Here is a 20,160-nt window from a genome sequence, read left to right on the forward strand (position 1 = left end):
GGAGAAGCGAGGAAAGTCGAAAAAAACAGGACGCCTGCCCGCCTCGCGTGAGAAAAGCCGGACGCGCGCTGTTCTCGAGACATGCGCGGTACACGGCGCTTCTTCCACGCTTCTTGTTCTTTTTTTGTCTTGACTTCTTCAACGCTTCAGCTCGACTCTTTTCCCTCGTCTTCAGAGCCTAAGAGGAAGGACCATTCACCGCAGTCGCTCTGTTTACCTGCCTGCTTTCAAGTGCAGCTTCTCCCCTCTGCTGCCATATCCAGAGGACCCAGTGTTGCGTTGTCGCTCTTCACAGCTTTCTTTCGCCAGGATCCGTCGAAATCCAAAAAGAGTAAACTCCGACAGCCGCTCTCTGCCTTTGAAGGCGCCGTTTTTCTCCCTGAATTCTTTTTTGCGCTCTTCAGTGCTGGATCCGCCCTCCTGTCGGAGAGCTCTGCGAGAGGAGCTGTCGCGATTTCTTCACCGCTTTCCTTCCTCCGCGTCCCCATGTTTTCTGCTCCGCTTCGGGTGCGCCTTCTTTGCCCGGCGCTTCCTCTGCGTCGAAAACATCAAGTCGTCTCACCTCTCTTCGCCATGAGCCGCCTGCCTTTCTCTTCACTCTCTCCTCGCTCTCCTCCCTCTTCTTGTTCTTCTCTGTCTCCTCTTTCTCCGCCATGCGCTTCTTCTGGGCCGTGTGCTGGCGCATGCGGCGCATGCAACTTGCAGGCGGCTCAGAGAAAGCCGGAAAATAGCCGTTCGCTCTCTTCGACGGCTGCTGCAGGACCGCCGGTCTTCGCCTACAAAAAAGTTCTCAACTGCGACAGGCCCGTGGACCAAAAATTCAAGCGCCTCAACGACTTGAGCGAAAGTAAGACGCCACGCGGTAGCAAGTGGATACAAATAATAAAAAAAATATTCAAAAAACTATTTACAAAAACCACATAAATATTCAGATGAATATCCACACATATTCAAAAAACTGTTCAAAAAAAATTCACTTAAATATTCATATTAATATTCACAAATATTCAAAAAACTGTTCAAAAAAAATTCACATACACGTTCACATGCATATTCGTATGCACGTTCATACAAATAGTCACACAAATATTTGTATATATATATATATATATGTATATATGTTTACGTATGTTGTTGGGCTTGCTTTACCTGCGGAAGCAGCTGTGAGACACTTTCGAACTGCAGAAGAATTTTTCCTCTCTCCTTCGATGTCACGCTTCTCCCTCCAGAAAGCTGTGTGAGCGCATCCTGCTGTGAAATCGTATTGGAAACATGGATATGCAATTGTGTAGCGAGTTACATAACGAGCTGTCCACATTTGCCAATATCTGTATCCATTCGCTCTCCGTGCCTGTATCTTTCTACCTCTGTCTACAGTTCCATATCAAGAGCTGTACAAGCACATATTTATCGTCATTTACGTGTATATACGCATGTCTGTATGTATGTCTGTATGTAGAGTTATATCGAAGCGTATTGGTTTTGGAGGGGCGTTTTCGGCGTATTTTTGGAGAGTCTTTTCCTTTGTTCTTTGCCGACGTTTTTTGGCTTGCGCGTCGAGGAGAGGAAGGAATCGGAACGTGGGCTGTGGCTGGAGCCTCCTCGGTCGCAGGCCGGGACGCGGTGTCTCCTGTCTGATTTTCAGTGCGAGTTGTTTCTTCAAGGCCAGTTCGCGGTGTGCGAATCAGCCGTTTTTGAACTTCCAAAAGAGGGATCGAAACGTCCACTTTCTCTACGAAGTGAGATTCGTAGCTATCGCAAACACGATCGCGTTTTTCTCTTCCTCTCTCAGTGGTCAAGACAGTTCAAGTTCCAGGCTTCGAAAACCCGTTCCTTCGCGTTCCTCCGGAGCTTCTGACAGCTTTGACGAAATACGCGTTCGAGGAAATTTCTTTCTTTCTGCGGAGGTCGCATTTGGAGTCTCTCCGAAGGATTTACGACGACCCAGATGCATCCGACAACGACAGATTCGTTGCTCTAACTCTGCTGAAAAACGCAAACATCGCCGCAGGAAGGTGAGCTGTCGATATACTGAAAGCTCTACTTCGGAACAGAGCGAGCCAGGTCACGGCGAAGAGGGCGTCTCTTTCTTCTTCGCAGCGGCGCACTGTCTGCCGGCGTCTGTCTCGACCTTCTCACTCGAAGATTAACGTCCATGCTCGCCGGCAGAAAGACTTGTCGTCTTGTATATTCGTAGATACAGATGTGGATATATTATTTGTGTGTATGCAAATGGCCATATGCAAATATTTATTTACATATACATATGTGTTTGCATGCATCTATGCATATATATAGAGAGAGGAGGGCATGTGGGGCTTCATGTGGTATGTCGGGGGAGTTCTTGCATGCATGCGAAAATATTCAGAGTGGAAAGTAGGGATGTATCTCGCTTCCTTTTTCTTCGCCTCTCACCTTCTCTTGCCTTCTTCTCCACACCCGACAACCGCGTATGTACAGCCATTTGGAACTCTGCTTCCGAAGCTTTGCAAATGCGTCTGGAGCTCTCTGTGAAATCGGACCTTCGTTTTCTTCGCGTTCTTGTTAGAGTCTTCCCGGGATGTCAAGACACTGGCACAGCGATCGTCTTGGGCAAGAAAGGCGCCTCAGTGCTGACCGACGGCAGTGATGAAGAAGCGATTTCCAAGGGTGTGTTTGAGGCGTACACGCAAAATAATCTCCGGTACAGTCAGGTAAACGCGCCAGTCTCGGAGAGACCGTTGTTCGCGACAGACGCTTGTCATGCAACCCTTGTATCTTTAGACATGTAAACATCGCCAGCTACACAGATGCGCATGTGATCCCGTAGGTATGTACGTCCTTCCATAAATCTCCACAGAAATGCATCCATGTCTGTATACATATATATGCTTAGATATATATATATATATATGTCTATCTGCAGTTCTTAGAGATACGCATCTACATATGTGTATGTCTATACACATGCACTGTGTTTGTCGGAATGCTGGAGTGACGCGGAGAGGAGCAGAGGTGAGTCGCAGAGGTGGAGATGAACAGCAGTGAGGAGTTGTAGGCACCAGAGAGAGGAGGAATTGAGAGGTTTTCGATCGAACGGCGAAAACGAGGAGCAAAGAGTCCTGGCCAGCGAGGTCGCCTTCGCAGATTTTTCTCCAGAGCGTCAGGAGAGCTGAGACCCACCGCATCGACTGCGTCGGACGCGAGCGAGGTTCGCTTTCAGGCTGCTGCCATCGACGTTGCCCTCGTATTTTCTGTGACTGTGTTTACTTCGACTGCGGACGCGCGAGGAAACTTCTGCAGCTGAAACTGCTGAGGCGTTCGAAGTCCAGCGGCGCTGCGGAGGCTGGAGAGCGTCTCCATTCGTAGCGTTCGTCTTCGTTTTTTCTGTGTTCTCTAGGTGGCTCCCAGAGACATGTTCACAGAGTACAACACACGGTCGAATCTGCCGGCAGACGTCACCCTTTTGTCGACTTCTGGAAACGCGTTCGAGCTCCTCTTCGTCGCTAAGGGCGGTGGAAGTGCAAACAAGACGTTCCTTTATCAGCAGACGAAAGTAAGCGAAGCTGCGGCAGAGACGCGCGCCGGACGTTCGCTCCGAACCTTCCTCGTACATGGCCTCCTGCAGACGTCAACGCTTGCATATCTGGAGGAACAGTCTGAGGACGCCTGCACCAACCGAGATCTGGCGATGGCCATCTGTGTGTGTAGATGTTTCAGGTGTGAGAAGGAGGCAAGTGCAAGATGTATGTGAGCGCGTGGTGCCAGGACTGCCGCCTTCGACTGTCTGTTTCGTCCCCTTGTCGTTTTTTTCTGTGCGACAGGAGCTCTCTGCGCAAGACGTATGTGCGTCCTTCTGTTTCGCGCTTCGCTGTGTCCACCGCGCGTCTGTCCAGGGTGATGCGTTGCCTCGCAGGCGTTGTTGAATCCGACAAGTCTGTTTGCCTTTCTGGAGCAGAACATCAAGACGATCGGGACGTCTGCTTGCCCGCCGTACCACCTGGCGATTGTGGTTGGCGGCCTTTCTGCAGAGCAGACGCTGAAGACTGTGAAGCTGGCCTCCTGTCACTACCTCGACGGTCTGCCCACCAGCGGCGGAGGCAGCTCCTTCGGCTTTCGCGACTTGGCATGGGAGGAGAAGATTCTGCAGATGACGCGGGAGATCGGCATCGGGGCGCAGTTCGGCGGGAAGTACTTTTGCCATGATGTGCGAGTCATTCGCCTCCCGAGACACGGAGCTTCCTGTCCCGTCGGCATCGGCGTCTCCTGCTCGGCAGACCGGCAACTGGTCGCGCGAATTCAAGCAGACGGAGGTGAGGCAGAAAGCGCGAAGGGAAAACCTTCCGACGAACGCAGCGAGAGCAGAGACTGAGAAGGGTGCAGAGAAATCCAGGCCAAAGAACAGACATTCAGCGACAAGGAGAAAGAGAAGAGCGCGAGAGAAGGGGGCGGACAGACAGAGAGACAGAGAGAAAGAGAGAAAGAGAGAGACAGACAGAGATAGATAGATAGATAGATAGAGAGAGAGAGAGGTCGAGAAGCGAGAGGGAGAGAAAGGAGAGCAAAACAGAGGAGAAAGACGCCAAACGCGAGAGGAGAGAAAGATCGGAGAAGAGCCAGGAGGAGGTAAAGAAGAAGAAGAAGAGAGAACAGGAGGCGAGGAGGACTGAGACGCGGCTGTAGGCTGTAGCATGTTTTTGTGCGTCTCGGCTTTGAACGCGTTTTAGATCGTCGAGGAGTGTTTGTGGCAGTGGACGGCGTCGCGCGACAGGTGCGAGGCGATCGCTTCCGGTTCGTGTCTTCTTTTCGCTTTTTCAGTCTTTGTTGAGGAACTGGAGGAGAATCCAGCGCAGTTCCTGCCGGACGTCTTGGAGGATCACCTGAAGACGGAGGGTGAGGACGGCAGGGAAGCTGTGAAAGTCGACCTGAACAAACCTATGAAGGAGATTCTGGCCCAGCTGTCGCAGTACGGCACCGCAACTCGGCTTTCGCTGTCGGGAACGATGATCGTCGCCAGGGACATCGCGCATGCCAAGCTTCTGGAGCGCCTCGAAAAAGAAGGCGATGTGCCTGAATACCTCAAAAACCACCCAATCTACTACGCAGGTGAGAGCCGAGGAAGTCGCAGAAGCCCACAAAGAAATTCAGAAGGGAAGAGCCAGAAAACGAGGGAGAAAAGGAAGGCCATTCGAATCGGAAGAAGGAAACGGGGGGTCAGGCAAAAAGTAGGCGAAAGGTAGGCGTTTGGCGGCCTCCACCCTCTCACCGTTGGTTCCTTTTCGTTTTCTTTTAGGACCAGCCAAGACTCCAGAAGGCGAAGTTTCAGGTTCCTTTGGGCCAACGACTGCAGGTCGGATGGACGTTTACGTGGACAAATTCATGCAGAAAGGAGGATCCATGATCACACTGGCCAAGGGCAACCGGTCGAAGGCGGTGGCGCATGCATGCAAAAAATACGGAGGCTTTTACCTGGGATCCATTGGAGGCCCCGCCGCAGTGCTCGGCAGAGACTGCATCAAGAAGGTGGACATCATCGAGTACCCTGAGCTCGGCATGGAGGTGGGTGTGGAAAGCGTTCAGGGCTCAATATATATATATATATATAAATATATCTTTATATATGTATATATGTATATGCATATATATATATATATGTAGAGAAAAAGAGACTGGGGACTCTTGGAAGTTCCGGACTGCCTGCGCTGTGGGATGTTCCATGAGGGGCTTCTCCACGTTTGATTCCTTGGTTTTCTCGTAGTCCAGGCAACACACGGCTGTTGCGTTTGCAGCAGACTCGGACAGAACTGTCTTGTCTTCTGCGTGCGTTTACACCAGGCTGTGTGGAAGATCGAAGTCGAGGACTTCCCCGCCTTCATCGTGATTGACGACAAGGGCCATGACTTCTACAGCAAGTGGATCGGCTGAGCTGTAGATTGCGAGCAGTGAAGTCGAGGAGGCGTCAAAGAAATGAAACATCAGAGAAACGATCAAAAGAATGGGAGGTGATTGAAGAGTGAGACCTCCAGGCCTTTCGCGCAAGCTCGGTTGCTTCTTTCTGTGCCGGTTCTTTGGAGTCGGAGTCACAGAAGAGTAGCGGAGAGGCTGACAGAGGCGAACATAGACGCGGATATGCATGGGGAGTCTATAAGTGAGTAGATCGCTTGGTTTTTTCGCGCCGGTAAACACCAGTTTTTCGTGGGCGCGCAAGAGTGAAAAGATTTTGGAGAGCATTCCCGTTGTCGTTTTCTTTGCGCCTGTATAGACCTCCGGGTACTTCTGATCGACAGCGTCTCTGTGTTTGGATATACAGGAGTATCGACAGAGAGAGGAAGGTAGTGTACTCGCGCTTTTTAAACGCATGCATCTGTATCTGTTTTTTGCGTTTGCGTTGACGGGGTCATGCCCGCGAGGTTTCAGAGGAGAGGCGATCTCCAGGTGAAACCTTGCAGAGTCTTCGCACGCAAATCCTGTCTGCATCTTCGTTGTGTGCTTGCACATCTGAGAGGGAAATGCGTCACTAGTTTTTGAGTTGCCTCGAAGCTGGAGAAGAGTTCCCAGCGAGCTGGTCGCCTTCCAAGTCGCCGTGGCTCTTCCGTTTTCCTCGCGAAAATGCGCCCAGAGAAATCTTTGTTTGTTAACTGGATAAAAAAAGAACCGGAAATGTTTCGCGTCTGCAGACCGAAGACGCATGCACTTTTCCAGCTCACACCTCTGGAGCCTCATGGCACCTGTCTCTTCACCACGCTGCACGGGAGAGCCTCCTTTTCGTTCGGAAACGCCTGACCTCTCAAGCCGAAAGCTTTTCACCAGTTTCCAAGACTCTCGACAAAGTCGTTGGCAATCAGAGTTGCGCTTCTGCTCTTCTTTTAATGCACAAATGACTCCATAGCTACATATATATATATATATATATATATATATATATATATTTATATGTTGTTGTGTATTTATGTGTACGTAGTTTATGTTTAGATACGTGTAGGTTGTGTTTATCTTCACATAGATAGCTCCAGTATTCTACACGTCGTGTACCGCAAGTATGCATCTTTCCGCAAGAGAATTTTTGCCGTCCTGGTAGTGCCGTCTGCCTCAATCGGTCGTCGATGGCCTGTAAAGCGGCATTTTAGGCAGCAGGCTGCGGTCTCACTCCGGAACTCGGGAAGAACGAAATTTCTACTTTTTGGTGGCGGTTCCTCCGTTGATCAAGCCAGGTCAGGTTTTTCAATTCGCTCAACATGCGGGTCTGCGTGCTAGACTCTTGCTGTTGCGATCAACTGAAGCATTCGAGAGTCTTCCTGCTCCCTGACTTTCGTTCTTCCCCAAAACACAACCTGGGCCAGCAGCGGATACCCAACAAAGGATATTCTGTGTAGAACATCTGTTTTTAGGAATGGTCGCACCTTCGTTCTACATTTGTTTCGATACCGCCTACTTGGATCTATGATTTTTTCTGGCAGAGTGACAGTGACACAGAAACGTGGAGAGCTGCACCTGTCAGGCGTCTTTTTGCGTTCGCTCAAGAAGAGGGCGTTACGTATTCCCAAATTTATTCATATAAATGGCGAAATGACATTACGATTTCAGATCAGATGGTCCAGAAAATCGATTCGAGCTTTAAGAAATTGAAAAAACTCAAGGGTCAAATGTGAGTGTGTTCCCGTGCGCAAGGCAGGGCACCGGTTGAATGTCTGGGGATATGTGCTGTTACAACTCTTTGTTGGAAATCGAAACTCTCGGCCCTCTGGACGGCTTCGTTCGCAGGGCAGATTTCAACAGCTAGAGGGTTTCTTCTGGTTTGTGTTTCGAGAAATTTCGACGAGGAATTCCTTCTCCGTCTCCCCGGAAGTTCTCCTTGTCTGCAGGTGTCGCGCACCGAGGGTCACGGCCGAGCGCGGACTTTCTTTTCACCATTTTTTCTGGCGTTCCGACCCGTTCGCTTTTCTCCGTCGTTTTCTCAAGTTCGCAGACAGGCGCTCCGCGTTTTTCCGCAGTCTGCGTGGAGCAGATTCGCGCAACTTTCATTTCGGGCATCGTGGCACCTCGAGAAACAACTCGTGTTTGGAAGTTTTTCTTTGGAGAGCCGGCACTGGCCTGCTGTCGCTTCCCGAGAAACGACAGCATCGCGTTTTCTCTCAAGCCTCTCTCGGTGGAAAGCAAGCAACTCGAGTTCCGCGCCGCTCCAGTGTTTTCTTGGCCGAACCAAACCGCGTCAGGGAGTGTCTCGTCACCTATGACGATGGGCAGGGGATTTTCATTCTGGGGCAGGAAACCTCTGCATTTATCCCCGAGTTCTTCTGCATGTTGTGAAGGCAAATGCGGGTGGGGAAGGTCCCAGGAAGTAAGCCGGTTTTTCCTAGACTGCCATTCGCGACAGAAAGCCTTGGTCTTTGAAGGACCGTCGTTCTTATCACTACCTCTCAACCCCGTCTGGCCGGCAAGCAAACGCTGGAGAAGAGATTTGAGCGCAGAGCGCCGCCTCTCGGAGGAGGATCTACCTGATGGAAGGAGATTTCCGTCGCGAGTTGAAGACGAAAGTCTGTGTTGCGTCGCTGCTGTCAGACCGGCAACGATTCGGCGAGTGTTCATGCGAGAGCCCAGCGTCTGGTTTGATTTTCTTGCCCGCAGTGCGTGCTTCAGTGCCTCCCATACCGTCCGGCTTTCTGCGAGGTCCTTCAACTCGAGCGTCAACCGCGTTTTCTCCTCCAGAGTTCTCTCCACCAGTTTCTCCTGGCGTTCCAAAGTTTCCTGTGCCTCTTGCAACTGCTCACGAGTCGAAAGCAACTCCAGTTCTTTGTCCCGCAAACGACTCTGCAGCCACGACTGCGGCTTGTGCTGGCTGTCCACAGACGCGCGCAAAATGAAACTTTCTCGCTCCAAGTGAGCAATCCGTTTCTCTGCGTCTTGAAGTTTCATCTGAAAACCCCACAGAAACTTCCCTACTCCTCCCAAATACAGTGATATATATCAATATGTATATATACATATATATATATATATATATATAAAACACCCGGTGAGAGAGAGTCGCTGAGAGAAAATGCAGAGAAGGGAGAATCGTTGTCGGCAGCAGGCGAGTCCGTGAGGTTTGCAGAGGGTTCGAGAGAACGGACTGCATGCGCCGTGAGATTTCATTCCTTTTCAACGCAGCAAAAAACGCCCGAGGTACACAAAATCGCGAAAAGTGTAAAACAAGTGAGCCGAGCTTCTCCGCAGCGGGCAATTCATTTCCTCCATGCGAGAACACAAGCTTTCCTATCCATCTATCTATATCTATCTGTATCTGTCTATCTACCGATATATATATATATATATATATATATATTTTTTTATATATATTTACCTATTCTACCTATATCTATCTATATGTATCCATCTAGATCCGTCTTTGCCTATCCACTTAGATTTGCAGATCTATCTGTCCCTCTACGTATCGCATGTATACTTAGAAGCCCATCTTTCTATAGAAATGCATGTGCTCCTTCAACGACGCAAAAGCAGGAGCGTCTGAAGTTATATGCATGCACACACTCTATGTTTGTGCCTGCGACTGCACTTCTTTGTTGTCGCATAGGAAGCGTCTGATGGGCGGAAGTTGGGAGACTCTAAGCGAGACTTTTCCTCCCCTCAAGATAGCAGAGAAATGGCTACACCTCTTGTTAACATCTCGTTTGTTTGAAAAACTATGGTGAACGCAGTCGAAGTCGTTCCTTTCCTTACCGCAGAAAAACGGCATTGACTTGTGTTCTTCGCCTAGAACTTTCCCTAACCCACCGGACGGCGCGGAAGAAAAGAATTTCTCACCTGCACCGTTTGTAACTCCGCAGTTTTCGATCTCAACTTTTTTGCCAAAAAGAGACTTTCTTGAAGGCGACGTGTTGCTGGAGTTGAAAGGGTTTTTGCCTCTTCAGCGGCTCTGCCCCGCTCCCGTTCTGCTCCGTCACATCCTGTTCAAGAAGAGCAGAGAAAACCCTCACACGCAAAGCCTTCGTTTCCAGCTCCTTCCTACGCGACCAAAAACGCGTTCACTTTTACGCACAAACCTATACATATACATATATATATATAGAGACATATACATATATATATATATATATATATATATAGACATATACATATATATACATATACATATACACATATATATATACATATATATATATATATAAATAAATATATATATATATATATATGATATTTTATGGGGTTTGTACGTGTATGGTAACATGCGATCCAACTGCTCTTGCGTCCTAGACGAAACGTAGAGGTCAACCGAAAGCAGTGTGTGTGCGTGCAGGCTATGCTCCAGAGACGAGTCGAAGTTCCTGAGATCGAGACGCGAGTCTTAAACGCGTTTTGCCGGTTCTCCGGAGTCTCGACGGACTTTCAGTGGAGCAAACCGAGCTTCAAAGCGCGTCTTAAAATCAGGTCAAGCAGTCAGTTCCTTTTTCGACAGCCACTTGCTTCCCTAGGCTGCCTCCCCTTCGCCTCCACCCCTGTCCTGAACACGGTGCACCGGCGGACGTCGCGTTCGATAGCGATACATCCTCTAAACTTCGCTTTCTTGAAGACGCAGCTGGTGCGCGGCCTCCTCAGGTTCCTCCTTGGTTCGCCACCGACCTCTTTTGCCGAGAAAAAGCTCCGTGAAAAACGTTCCTGCGACAGATGCTTCGGAAACGGCTTTACCTTCTGCAGCAAGGAAGTTGAGAGCTGCGTCAACTTCATGTTCCATCGTTTCGTACGCGGCAAGTTTCTCTCGGAGCAGCACCAGTTTCGCTCTGTCTCTCGCAGATTCCTCGCTGCTTTGCTTCTGAAGGAGCGTCAGTTCCTGGGAGGACACAGGAAGAAACAATACAAGGACCTCGGATGCCTCACGCATGAAGAACGCGGTTGTCTGTACCTCGTCGCTGCAGCGAGACACCCAGTATATCATCGGGCCGTCTTTCGCCTCCACTCGATTCGAGTTGTTCTAATCTGCAACAGTCAAATTCTTCGCTTACAAATATTCTGAACCTGCCGCGCTGGATACACATCTACTTACAGGAAGTACAGTACTTTCAAAAAAACTGCCATTCATACCGCTGAAAGTTACTTTGGTTTCGTCTATTGAAAATTGACCTTCTAATGAAAAAAAGCTCGCACGAATCAGCGAGACGTCCGGCTTTGGAAAAGAGACAACAAACAGGCGACATGCTTCATCTGTCAGGTTCCAACGGACATGCTTTTGTGCTCCTCCTCGTTGATCTACGCGGCACATTTCCAGTGTGAATGTGAACAGCCGCTTTCTGAAGTGCAATCTGTACTTCGAAAAGGCTTCTTTTTCTCATGCTTCGTCCAGCATTTTCTCTCTTCTGGCGTGCAAAGCCATATACAGATGTGTATATAGACACTCGTATGCAGAGATAAATGTATATAGGTATTGCTGAATTTACGAATGGGCGCATGTATGCGTAAGTCCAGCATTGTAACAACATCTCTGTGCATGTCACCTGCTAAGAGATCTATTCACATGTCTATTCGTCCGTCTGTTGGAGTTCTGTGCAGTCGAAACTTCGGCTTGAGGCCTCGCCAGACAGGCCGTTTCCTCTGCGCTCTCTGGTCGATGTTGAGAAGTCTCCCTACCTCTCTAAGAACGTCGATTTTCTTTTGAAGCATTTCTTTCTCCAACTCGAATTTCGCCTTCGTGCGTGCATTGTCTTCACAAGTCAGGCTGAGGCGCTCGTTCTCAAACGCTCGCATTTTCACCTGCCGAAAAAAGAAAACGGAAACTCTCTGTGCCGCCATTCGAACCTAAGCCGCGACGAGACTTCCAGTCTTTCTCCTCGTGTGTTAAGGACGCCTTGCGGAGCAACGCATGCTCAAAACTTGTCCATAGAAATCGATATCCACGCGAAACAAAGTATACAACTTTTCACATATGTACGCGTATATATATATATATATATATATATATACTTATATATGCAGATGTGTAGGTGCTTGTTGGCAGCGCGTTTCGGTGTACTCGCTTCCCTGTGGAGACTTGAATGCGGGGCTGTAAGGGAGGGAAGATGGCGTTGCGTTCCTTCTCGCACAGACTCTTGACGAGAGAAACTGAGGAGCAGTACATCCGCGTTAGAAGTTGGACTGTCGCACTCCGATCCGTTTTCGATTTCCGCAGGGGAGACAGGAGCAGTGGAAACGCGGCCGCAAAAATAGCGCTCGCTTACCTCTGCGCTCAGCTCCATAAGTTCCCCCCGGAGTTGACTTTGAACATTCTGATACTCGACGAGGACTTCCTGAGTGACAACGTATGCATGATGCACACACACTGAAAAATTGAAAAATATACAAATATATACATGAATAAAATGCGAAGATATATACCTATATCTATGCCACGTCTCTCCGAATATACAACTAATATATAGGAAATACTATATATATATATGTAAGTATGCGAACATACGGGTATTCATATGTACGTATACATGTATATATGTATAAATGTATATATATGTATAAATGTATATATATATATATATAAATGCATACATATATGTCTCTTGGACGCGTCGGCTTTTCAACTATTGTTCGAGTTTCGCGAGTGCAGACAAGGCGTGAACGATAGAGGACGACCTCTGTTGCGTAGAATGTTTGATCGTTTCCGTTTGCGGATTCGAAAAATGAGGGCAAGAGACATCTCGAAATGGTGAGGTGCGTCGGCTGTCTCGGTCTCTTTTCTCTTCTCCTTTTCCCCTTTTCCAGCTTTTTCTGCAAGTCTTGAACAGAAGAATGTGCGACGCTAACCTGGTACGCTGCCTCTGCCGACTCACACTTTCTCTCGAGGAGTTCGACTCTCCGTGTCGCTGTCTCGGCCTACGCAGACAAGAAAGCATCACAAACAACAAAGAGGAAACGAAAAGACACCAGATGCCAGAAAGAAAGCAAAAGCAGCCTTGCGTTTCGCACCATATGTATAGAGCACGAAAACAGGAACGGAACGGCGAGTGTTCGGTGACAAACAAATGGGAGCACACGAACTTGGGTATTTCTTTGCTTCCCGTTGGAACTGGAAGTCTGGAGAGGTTGAGGTACGCTAGGACTGAGTTGTCGGAAAGTGGACGTGAAGAAAGATTTCGTTTTCGTTTCGAGTTTGCATCCTGGACGGAAAAATGGGAGTCGAACAAATGAACGCCACCAACTGACATGTGTGATTACTAAGGAAGTGCCATTCTACTCGCAGCTGTGTATTCAATTCAAGTGTAGCTGCAGATAATTACACACTCATACAAAGTATATATATAAATATACATATGGATGTAGGCGTTTGTATGCGTTCCGGCAACGGTGTTGGGAGGTGGTTTGATGGTGTTTCTTTACCCTGTCCTTGAGGAGAGAAACTTCTTTTTCGTGCATCTCGGTGAGCCGTTCGCGGACTTCTTGAAGCTCGATTCGTGCCTTCTCTTCAATTCGACGAATTTCCACATCTGCCTAGAAAAACGGAACTACATATATATATTTATATATATTTATATATAAATATATATTTATAAATATATATATATATATATATATATATATATATGTAGTTAGGTCTGTGCAAGGATGGCAGCTTTGCCGTGTTGGGTACGTTGAATCACACCTAATCATCTACGCACCTGCAAAAGAGAACGTGGATCTTAGTGCTACCTTTTCGCCCAGAAAACTACGGCATTTCAGAGATAATCCTTTCTGTTCATAAGTCCTGTTACGTGCATCCCTATGCATAGATACAGATATATATATATATATACATATATATATATACATTTAGACAGGAAGGTTCGCATGTGCACCCATCCTCAAATGCATAGTTACGTTAGCGAACAGCGCGCTGAGGTACTCAAAGCGAACACATAAATATACACATATGCACATGAATATACGTATATATATATATATATATTTATATGCATGTGGATCGAGAGCCACATCTAACACCATGATCACACTCATGTGAATACCTGGTTTTTGAGATCTCTGTCGTTTGCGTTTTTCTCCAAGTCGAGTTTGTGCACTAGAAGGCGTTTCTTATCTTTGATTTCTATCACGCGAGCGGTAAGCTCTTCTACAGACGCTGTTTGTCGCCGCAGCTCGGCCTCCAGTCGCTCCGCCTACGCACAGACCGCAGGCGCTTTTACAAAGAGCAGGACTGTCTCCGCGTTTCGCAAGCACAGTTCAGCATCTCTGAGTTTCGATCTACCTTCTTGCAATGTAACAAACAGCAGGCAAAACAACTTGTATATAAATATATAGATGTATAGATGTTGAAGACGTATGGGGAGGCTGTAGAGTGTCTGTTGATATAGCTGGAGTCTTTAAAAGTCAAGCGTCCAAGCTCGCAACTCTCCAGTTTTTTCCCTGTCCTGTGTTTAGCGAAAGCAGGTAAAAGTAGAGGGTCTCCTTTGGATGCCAGAAAACTTAGAATGGAGGTTGAAGTAAAACACTATCATCATCGAAGTACAGTCACGGAATTTGTTGACAACTCGCGCAACTCACATTGTTCTTCAGGTGTTCGTTGTCTTGCACCAAGAGGCGTTTCTCCGCCTCGAGGGAGTCAATTTGCTGCGTTAAGTGGAGCTTCTCTGCCGCGGCGCCTCTCAGCTGCTCTGTCTGGAGCGTCTGCGTCTGCTTGAGAGCTGAAATTTCTTCTTCCAGAAATTTGTTCCGCGCCTGCGCGTGGTCGAACTCGGCGAGTTTCTGTGACTCGCCGTCGGATCGGTCCTGAGAAAAAGAGCATCAGAGAGAAGGCTCTGGCGAGGATCCAACGAAGCTGTGACGACGCGTTTGCTTGGAAGAGGAGACGAAGGCAAATCGAAGGAAACCTCGAGTTGACGGGGGATTAAACGCGCCGAGACCACAGTCTCGCCTTCCCGCTGCGATGCTCTCGCCCCGTACATGCAGTCGTCGCAACTCTCCTTGAAGCCGCGATAGCCGCGAGCTGCACAGAGTGTACACACAAAGACACTCTCCAGATTCACGAGGGAAAGGCAAGTTTCAACCACGATACAGTCCACCTCACTCTATACGTTTCCACATACCAAGTCGCTTGCTGTGATGTGTACGGTGTTGCGTTGCGCTTTTGGCTGATGTGCGTCAGACAACAACGAAGAAAACGAGCAGTTTCACCCTTGCGAATATTTGTATATATGTATGGATATGTATATACATATAGAGAGAGCGGATAGTGACGGTTCTTCAGAGACGTCAGCGATGCTCTATACAAGTTGCAACAAAGGAAGACTTGTCAGTGACACAAGGACTCCAGAGTTTTTATGTGCACATGCTTCGCGTACACAACTGCATATACATATATATATATATATTGGCTAGATATGAATATGGGCCTCACTCTTTCAGAGAGAGAGAGAGAAAGCCTAGGACACAGTAAGTAGCAGTGCCGACAAGCGTCTTAAGACACAGGAACCCCCAGAAGAGTGGGGGCGCATCTAGGACAGACGTTGTCTCTCGTTTTGACCGCATAAGAGGGACTTTCAGACGAAGATCTGTGCGTGGATTTAACATCCAGTGACTCTCTGGGAAGACATGGAGAGTGAGCGGTCAAGCGTTTTGCGTCGCCCTGTTTCTCTTTGTGTTTGCTTTCCTCACTGAAGCTCCCTCGTCTCCAGTTGATGGTCCTTTTCAGCGCCCTCAAGAGAATCCTGACAGTTTGAGGAAGACCAGTGAACATGTCGACACGGTCACAGTCAGTCTCGCAGTTGTTTGCAGAAAGACACCAGCGGCATGCATCCCTGAAAAACTGAAGGCCGACGATGAAGGGGATCTACCGGCCGCTGCCCCCTCTGTATCCATGTTCTCAGGATTTTTGCCGCTGCACCACGGAGACTTCCTGCGATGCTTCGCTTCCCCGTTTCACTGCTATGATGAACCGCATTTGAACGAGACAGCAACCGAAAAGACCAAGCGACATGACGTCTAAACTTTAGCCTGGATACGCCGCTATGTTCGTTGAGGAGAAACGATGGAACTTCATCTGTGAAAAGTGATTCCTGCCCACGATTTGGTCGCCCCGGCAATCACAGACGACTGGAGTCCAGTCCACAGCACCGTGTATTTTCTGTCTGTAAAAAAGGCATTTGAGAGGCGATGAGAAATCTGGGTTGTTGCTGAAGACTATTTCTTGCCTCTTTCGCTCATACTTTTACGTCGGGAAAGTCAGATTTCTCGGAAGCGCCTCAATGACATCAGCTGTGCTGATAAGATATGCGTTTTACCTTGAGTTGCTTGATCCGCATCTGCGAACGTTCTCTGTCGGCGTGGAGCGTCGAGTTGTCTTGTCTAGGCGAGTGCATGCATTGAAGACAGAAACAAAGACGACGGTGAAGAGAAACGGAATTCTCGTCGGAGTGCCTCTGTCTCGTTATCGTTACCATTTTGAGCAGCATGGCCTCCACAGACTTGCCGGCTATAAATGTGATACAATAACTGTTAAACCCAAACAGAAGCATGTCTTTCTTAGAAAAATATGATCCGTTATCGAGGCTAGAGACACCTGTCACTGTTCGGAAACCGACCGGAATGCGTACCTTTAACTTTGTACGTGCACATACGAGTGTTTCTGTTGTTCATGACGACAAATACATATGCTCAAATTTTCTAAAGAAGCTAACTGATTAGAAGTATGTGAATACATTTCCATGCATTTCCTAAATCTGTTCATTGATCTGTGTTGGGGGATTCTGTCCCTGGGACGCACTTTATGCTGTCCATTTCCTTGTTCAATCTTTCGATGCATGCTTTGTACTCGGCTGTCTGCTCGTAAGCCTGCAGGAAAGCGAAGAAGGCAGGGTCTGCAAGTCTTCTTCATCTTTCTTCACCGTTTCAGCAGAACAGCGCATCACCGCTAGGAAACACTTGAAATATTTACCAGACTGGAATCCTCAACAGAAGCGAGTCTTTGTCGTTTCTCACTGCTTCTCGTACACACAGCTTGATGCTGTATGATCTCGATGTTTGTGCTGTTTAAACCAGTTGAGCTTTGGACGCCAGATTTGCGGTCGCCGGTCCTTTTCACGTGGCACCTCTACGCAGATATCTTCGCACCGGTTCCAAAGTGTGTTTTCTACGAAAGAGGAAAAAAGACGCGGGTCGGTGTTAGAGATCGAACGACCTGTGGCGTACGAGAGATCCTACCTTCATCTGGACGTACTCGTGGAGTGAGATTTTATCTTCCCGCTTCTGTTTCAGTCTCTCGTAAGCCTCATCCGTGATGTGTAGATCTCTGTAGAAACTCGGTCGCAGAGCAGATCCGACTTGTTCGCTTATACATTTCTGCGAACCAAGCTGGAGTTGAAATCGTAGTTGCATGTTTTCCCTCCACACGTTCAAAGTCAACGAGGACTTCCAGAAACACGGACCTCAATTGGCGCTTCACGGAGTTGAAGAAACTTTTCGTTGCCTCCAAAGATTGTTTTTCTTCTTGAAACTTCATCAACTCCTCGTCATGGCCCGCGGCCTGCTCCCGAAGTTGCTCCTGGAACCTGGACAGCGGCAGAAACACAGCTGGTGGCTTGTTTCATATGGAGTAACAGCCTTTCCTATGGTGGTTTTACCAGTGTCGTATGAAAGGTTTTTTCACTGCCGTAAGAATATGCCAGCGCAGCGAAGTGTTCGACGGTCCCAAAGTCGACTGCATCTGTCTCGGGCCATTTCAACGGGTGCTCGAAGGGAGAGTTCATTCCAAGCGTCTCTTTCACGTTTTTCTCGTGGTTCTTCAGAGAACGTGGAACAGTAATAGTCCGACTAGGCACCCTACATTCAGGTGGCGATGAGAGACTCTGATACTCTAGTAATGCAGGGTACACCGAAACCTGGACTCAACAAGAATACAGTCCCGGTGCCTTCCATTCAAAGAAGGTCCTGATACGATGGTGTCATCCTATACCGAGGGAACTTGCCTGCGTGCATCAGCTGCCCTCTCGAGACGTAGCGTCGTATTCTCGTTCTCTAGATCGAAGATTCTTTTCTGGCAAGTGACAGCGACAACACGCGAACACACTGCCATCCTCTTGATATGCCAGTTGTTCTGTGGTGGGCAGAAGGTCGCTCTGACGGCCCATCAAAAAGCAAATGGCGAACACTCTGAGCAACTGAGACATGTTCCGCATGGAAACCAGTCTGCACTGCCACTGTTTTCTTTGTGGAGGAAGTGCCACAGAGTTTCACGCTCAGCAACATCGAGGCAAATCTCTTTCTCAGGAGCCAGCATGTTCACTAACACGGATGTCAAGTTCCTGTGACATTCAGGTTATTACACTTCCCCTCGCGATGTTCTGGGTTTGGTAATCCTGAACTATTAGCGGGCTGACTGCACGCCGCCAAGTTTCTTACTGTGAACTGTGGTAGCACATCGATACCGCTGACGAAGTTTGTGGGTGCGGTTTGTCTGTTGCGGTGTCTGAGCAGAAACAATACGCATTTAGGTCACAGTCTATTTGACACCGCACTGCTGTGTGCCTCGTAAACTCTGTTGTGTATACTGTTCCGGTGAGCGTCGGCACTGCAAGACTGGACGGGTCTTAATGGTTCAGCAGTGACGGGAGCGCACGAAGGGGGGCTATATTTCTTCTGCGTACTGCCAATTGTATGCGAAACGACATCGCTTTTCCACAGGTGGAAGAACTGTGTTGAGGAAATTCCGTAGAGCGACACCCCAATTGACATCCGAACGAGCTCTGCTGGGATTCGACTGCACCACGGAGTTTTTAACTCACTAGGCTCACCGTTGCTGACACCGCGACCCCTCCGTTCAGTTGAGCTACCGTTTGTTTTCTACTCTTTCGTCTCCAGGCTATTTTTCGCCGTGAACACATGGCAGTGGCTTCTGTGGTAGTCCTCCGTGGAGACCTGACTGGGAGTTATTTATCTGGCCGCGAGCTGTATTTTTTCTGGTGACTCTACCGCTAGACGTGGTAAACTAGAATAACGACGGCTCTGATTGGAAGTTGCACACATGCACACTCACGGCACCACCGACCAGGGGGGAACATCGCTCTCGAGGGCAGACGCAACAGTGGACGCATGTGAGGCTTGCTGATTAAAGACCGGTCTTGATGGAAAAGGGATGTCCTGAGAGGATGTTGCGGCCGTAGACATGAAAGGAACGAGTGTCGTGCTCTCTCTTAAAGCAGCGTCCACTTGCTCCTGGAGGTCACTTCCAATGCCTGGAGAGCGAACGCTCTCGAGACCCAGACAGAACTCATCGTCCAAGGCGTTCCATGTGGCTCGACCGCGATACTCCGGATCGCTTTCTCCCTTTGTCAAACATGAGGACACACATTTGAGGGAGGAGCGCGTTGGTTTTCAAGGGACCAAGCATCTTGCGTAGAAATTGCTGAGCCCAGGCTCGCTTATGGCGAAGTATCGTTTTCTAGGACCGGGTTACACCCGTAGAGGAAACCAGGACGGTAGCAAACAGCGCGAGAGATGGATGATCGAATTTCGAGGGCCGCCTCATTCTATTATATATCTTGGCACTTTTAGGTAGACTACAAATAACCACAATTGCACGACGAGCCCTTGTTGTCAAGTGAAGGTGCGTGTGTGTGTCAGACTCGGGGCGCCGGTTTGTCGCAGCCTTTCCGGCAAAGAAGGAAATGGTACCCTATCAGTGTATCTCGGTGCTGCCAAGCTTCTTGTCACACGAGAAGGACGTGAAGAGGACCTCCGCTGTAAAGGGCAGAGACTCGGACAAGATCTGTGAAACTCAGAAAGGAACGCAGGCGCACGTACCTCGTACAAATCGCGATGGTCGCCTGAACTGGGCGGATGCTCGTCACCACTATACCCGCCTTCGGAGCGGCTCTCTCGACCGAGATTGAGAGCAGAAGTTTCCACGAGTGTCATTTTTCTGTATCGTGTTATTCTTCGGCTCGAGGGGGAGCAAACGTGGCAGATTCGCTTGCGTTTTCCTCGGGAAAACGAACGCATTCTTGCCTACTTGCAGCGTTCGCTGCTTCCCCCTGAGAATGACACAGAAACGAGTTTGTTCACAAACGGAATGCGGAGAGTTTGGACCCGAAGATCACAGGTCATGAGGCCAGCGAAACTGCAAAGCAGGCTCAGGAGGCGACTGCTGATACTGCTTTGGTAAGTCAAAATCGCAGCGCGAGAGTAGAAAAAACGGATCCAAGAACTGGGTAG

General features: G+C 48.7%; 3 protein-coding genes across 3 annotated transcripts; 1 reads left to right on the forward strand and 2 right to left on the reverse strand.

Annotated features, from left to right (window-relative positions):
• Positions 1–81: 81 nt before the first annotated feature.
• Positions 82–6,638, forward strand: TGME49_267330 (fumarate hydratase; the record flags this gene model as incomplete). Its single annotated transcript, XM_002368760.2, has 8 exons — positions 82–847; positions 1,793–2,015; positions 2,549–2,693; positions 3,380–3,535; positions 3,896–4,292; positions 4,798–5,085; positions 5,273–5,538; positions 5,815–6,638. The coding sequence occupies 8 exons, from the start codon at positions 82–84 to the stop codon at positions 5,902–5,904; spliced, it is 2,331 nt and encodes a 776-aa protein (XP_002368801.2). The 3' UTR covers positions 5,905–6,638.
• Positions 6,639–7,755: 1,117 nt separating this feature from the next.
• On the reverse strand, positions 7,756–11,695 carry TGME49_267308 (myosin heavy chain, putative; the record flags this gene model as incomplete). Its single annotated transcript, XM_018781459.1, has 3 exons — positions 10,663–11,695; positions 9,781–9,923; positions 7,756–8,892 (listed from the first exon to the last, which is right to left on the reverse strand). The coding sequence occupies exons 1-3, from the start codon at positions 10,907–10,909 to the stop codon at positions 7,756–7,758; spliced, it is 1,527 nt and encodes a 508-aa protein (XP_018636241.1). The 5' UTR covers positions 10,910–11,695.
• Positions 11,696–14,597: 2,902 nt separating this feature from the next.
• TGME49_267312 (myosin heavy chain, putative) lies at positions 14,598–17,325 on the reverse strand (the record flags this gene model as incomplete). The annotated part of the gene is made up of 6 exons (XM_018781460.1): positions 14,598–14,938; positions 15,607–15,659; positions 16,233–16,296; positions 16,389–16,423; positions 16,715–16,782; positions 17,152–17,325. The coding sequence occupies 6 exons, from the start codon at positions 17,323–17,325 to the stop codon at positions 14,598–14,600; spliced, it is 735 nt and encodes a 244-aa protein (XP_018636242.1).
• Positions 17,326–20,160: the final 2,835 nt, after the last annotated feature.

The sequence above is a fragment of the Toxoplasma gondii genome, chromosome IX (genome assembly GCF_000006565.2).
Source record: "Toxoplasma gondii ME49 chromosome IX, whole genome shotgun sequence".
Taxonomy (NCBI): domain Eukaryota; phylum Apicomplexa; class Conoidasida; order Eucoccidiorida; family Sarcocystidae; genus Toxoplasma; species Toxoplasma gondii.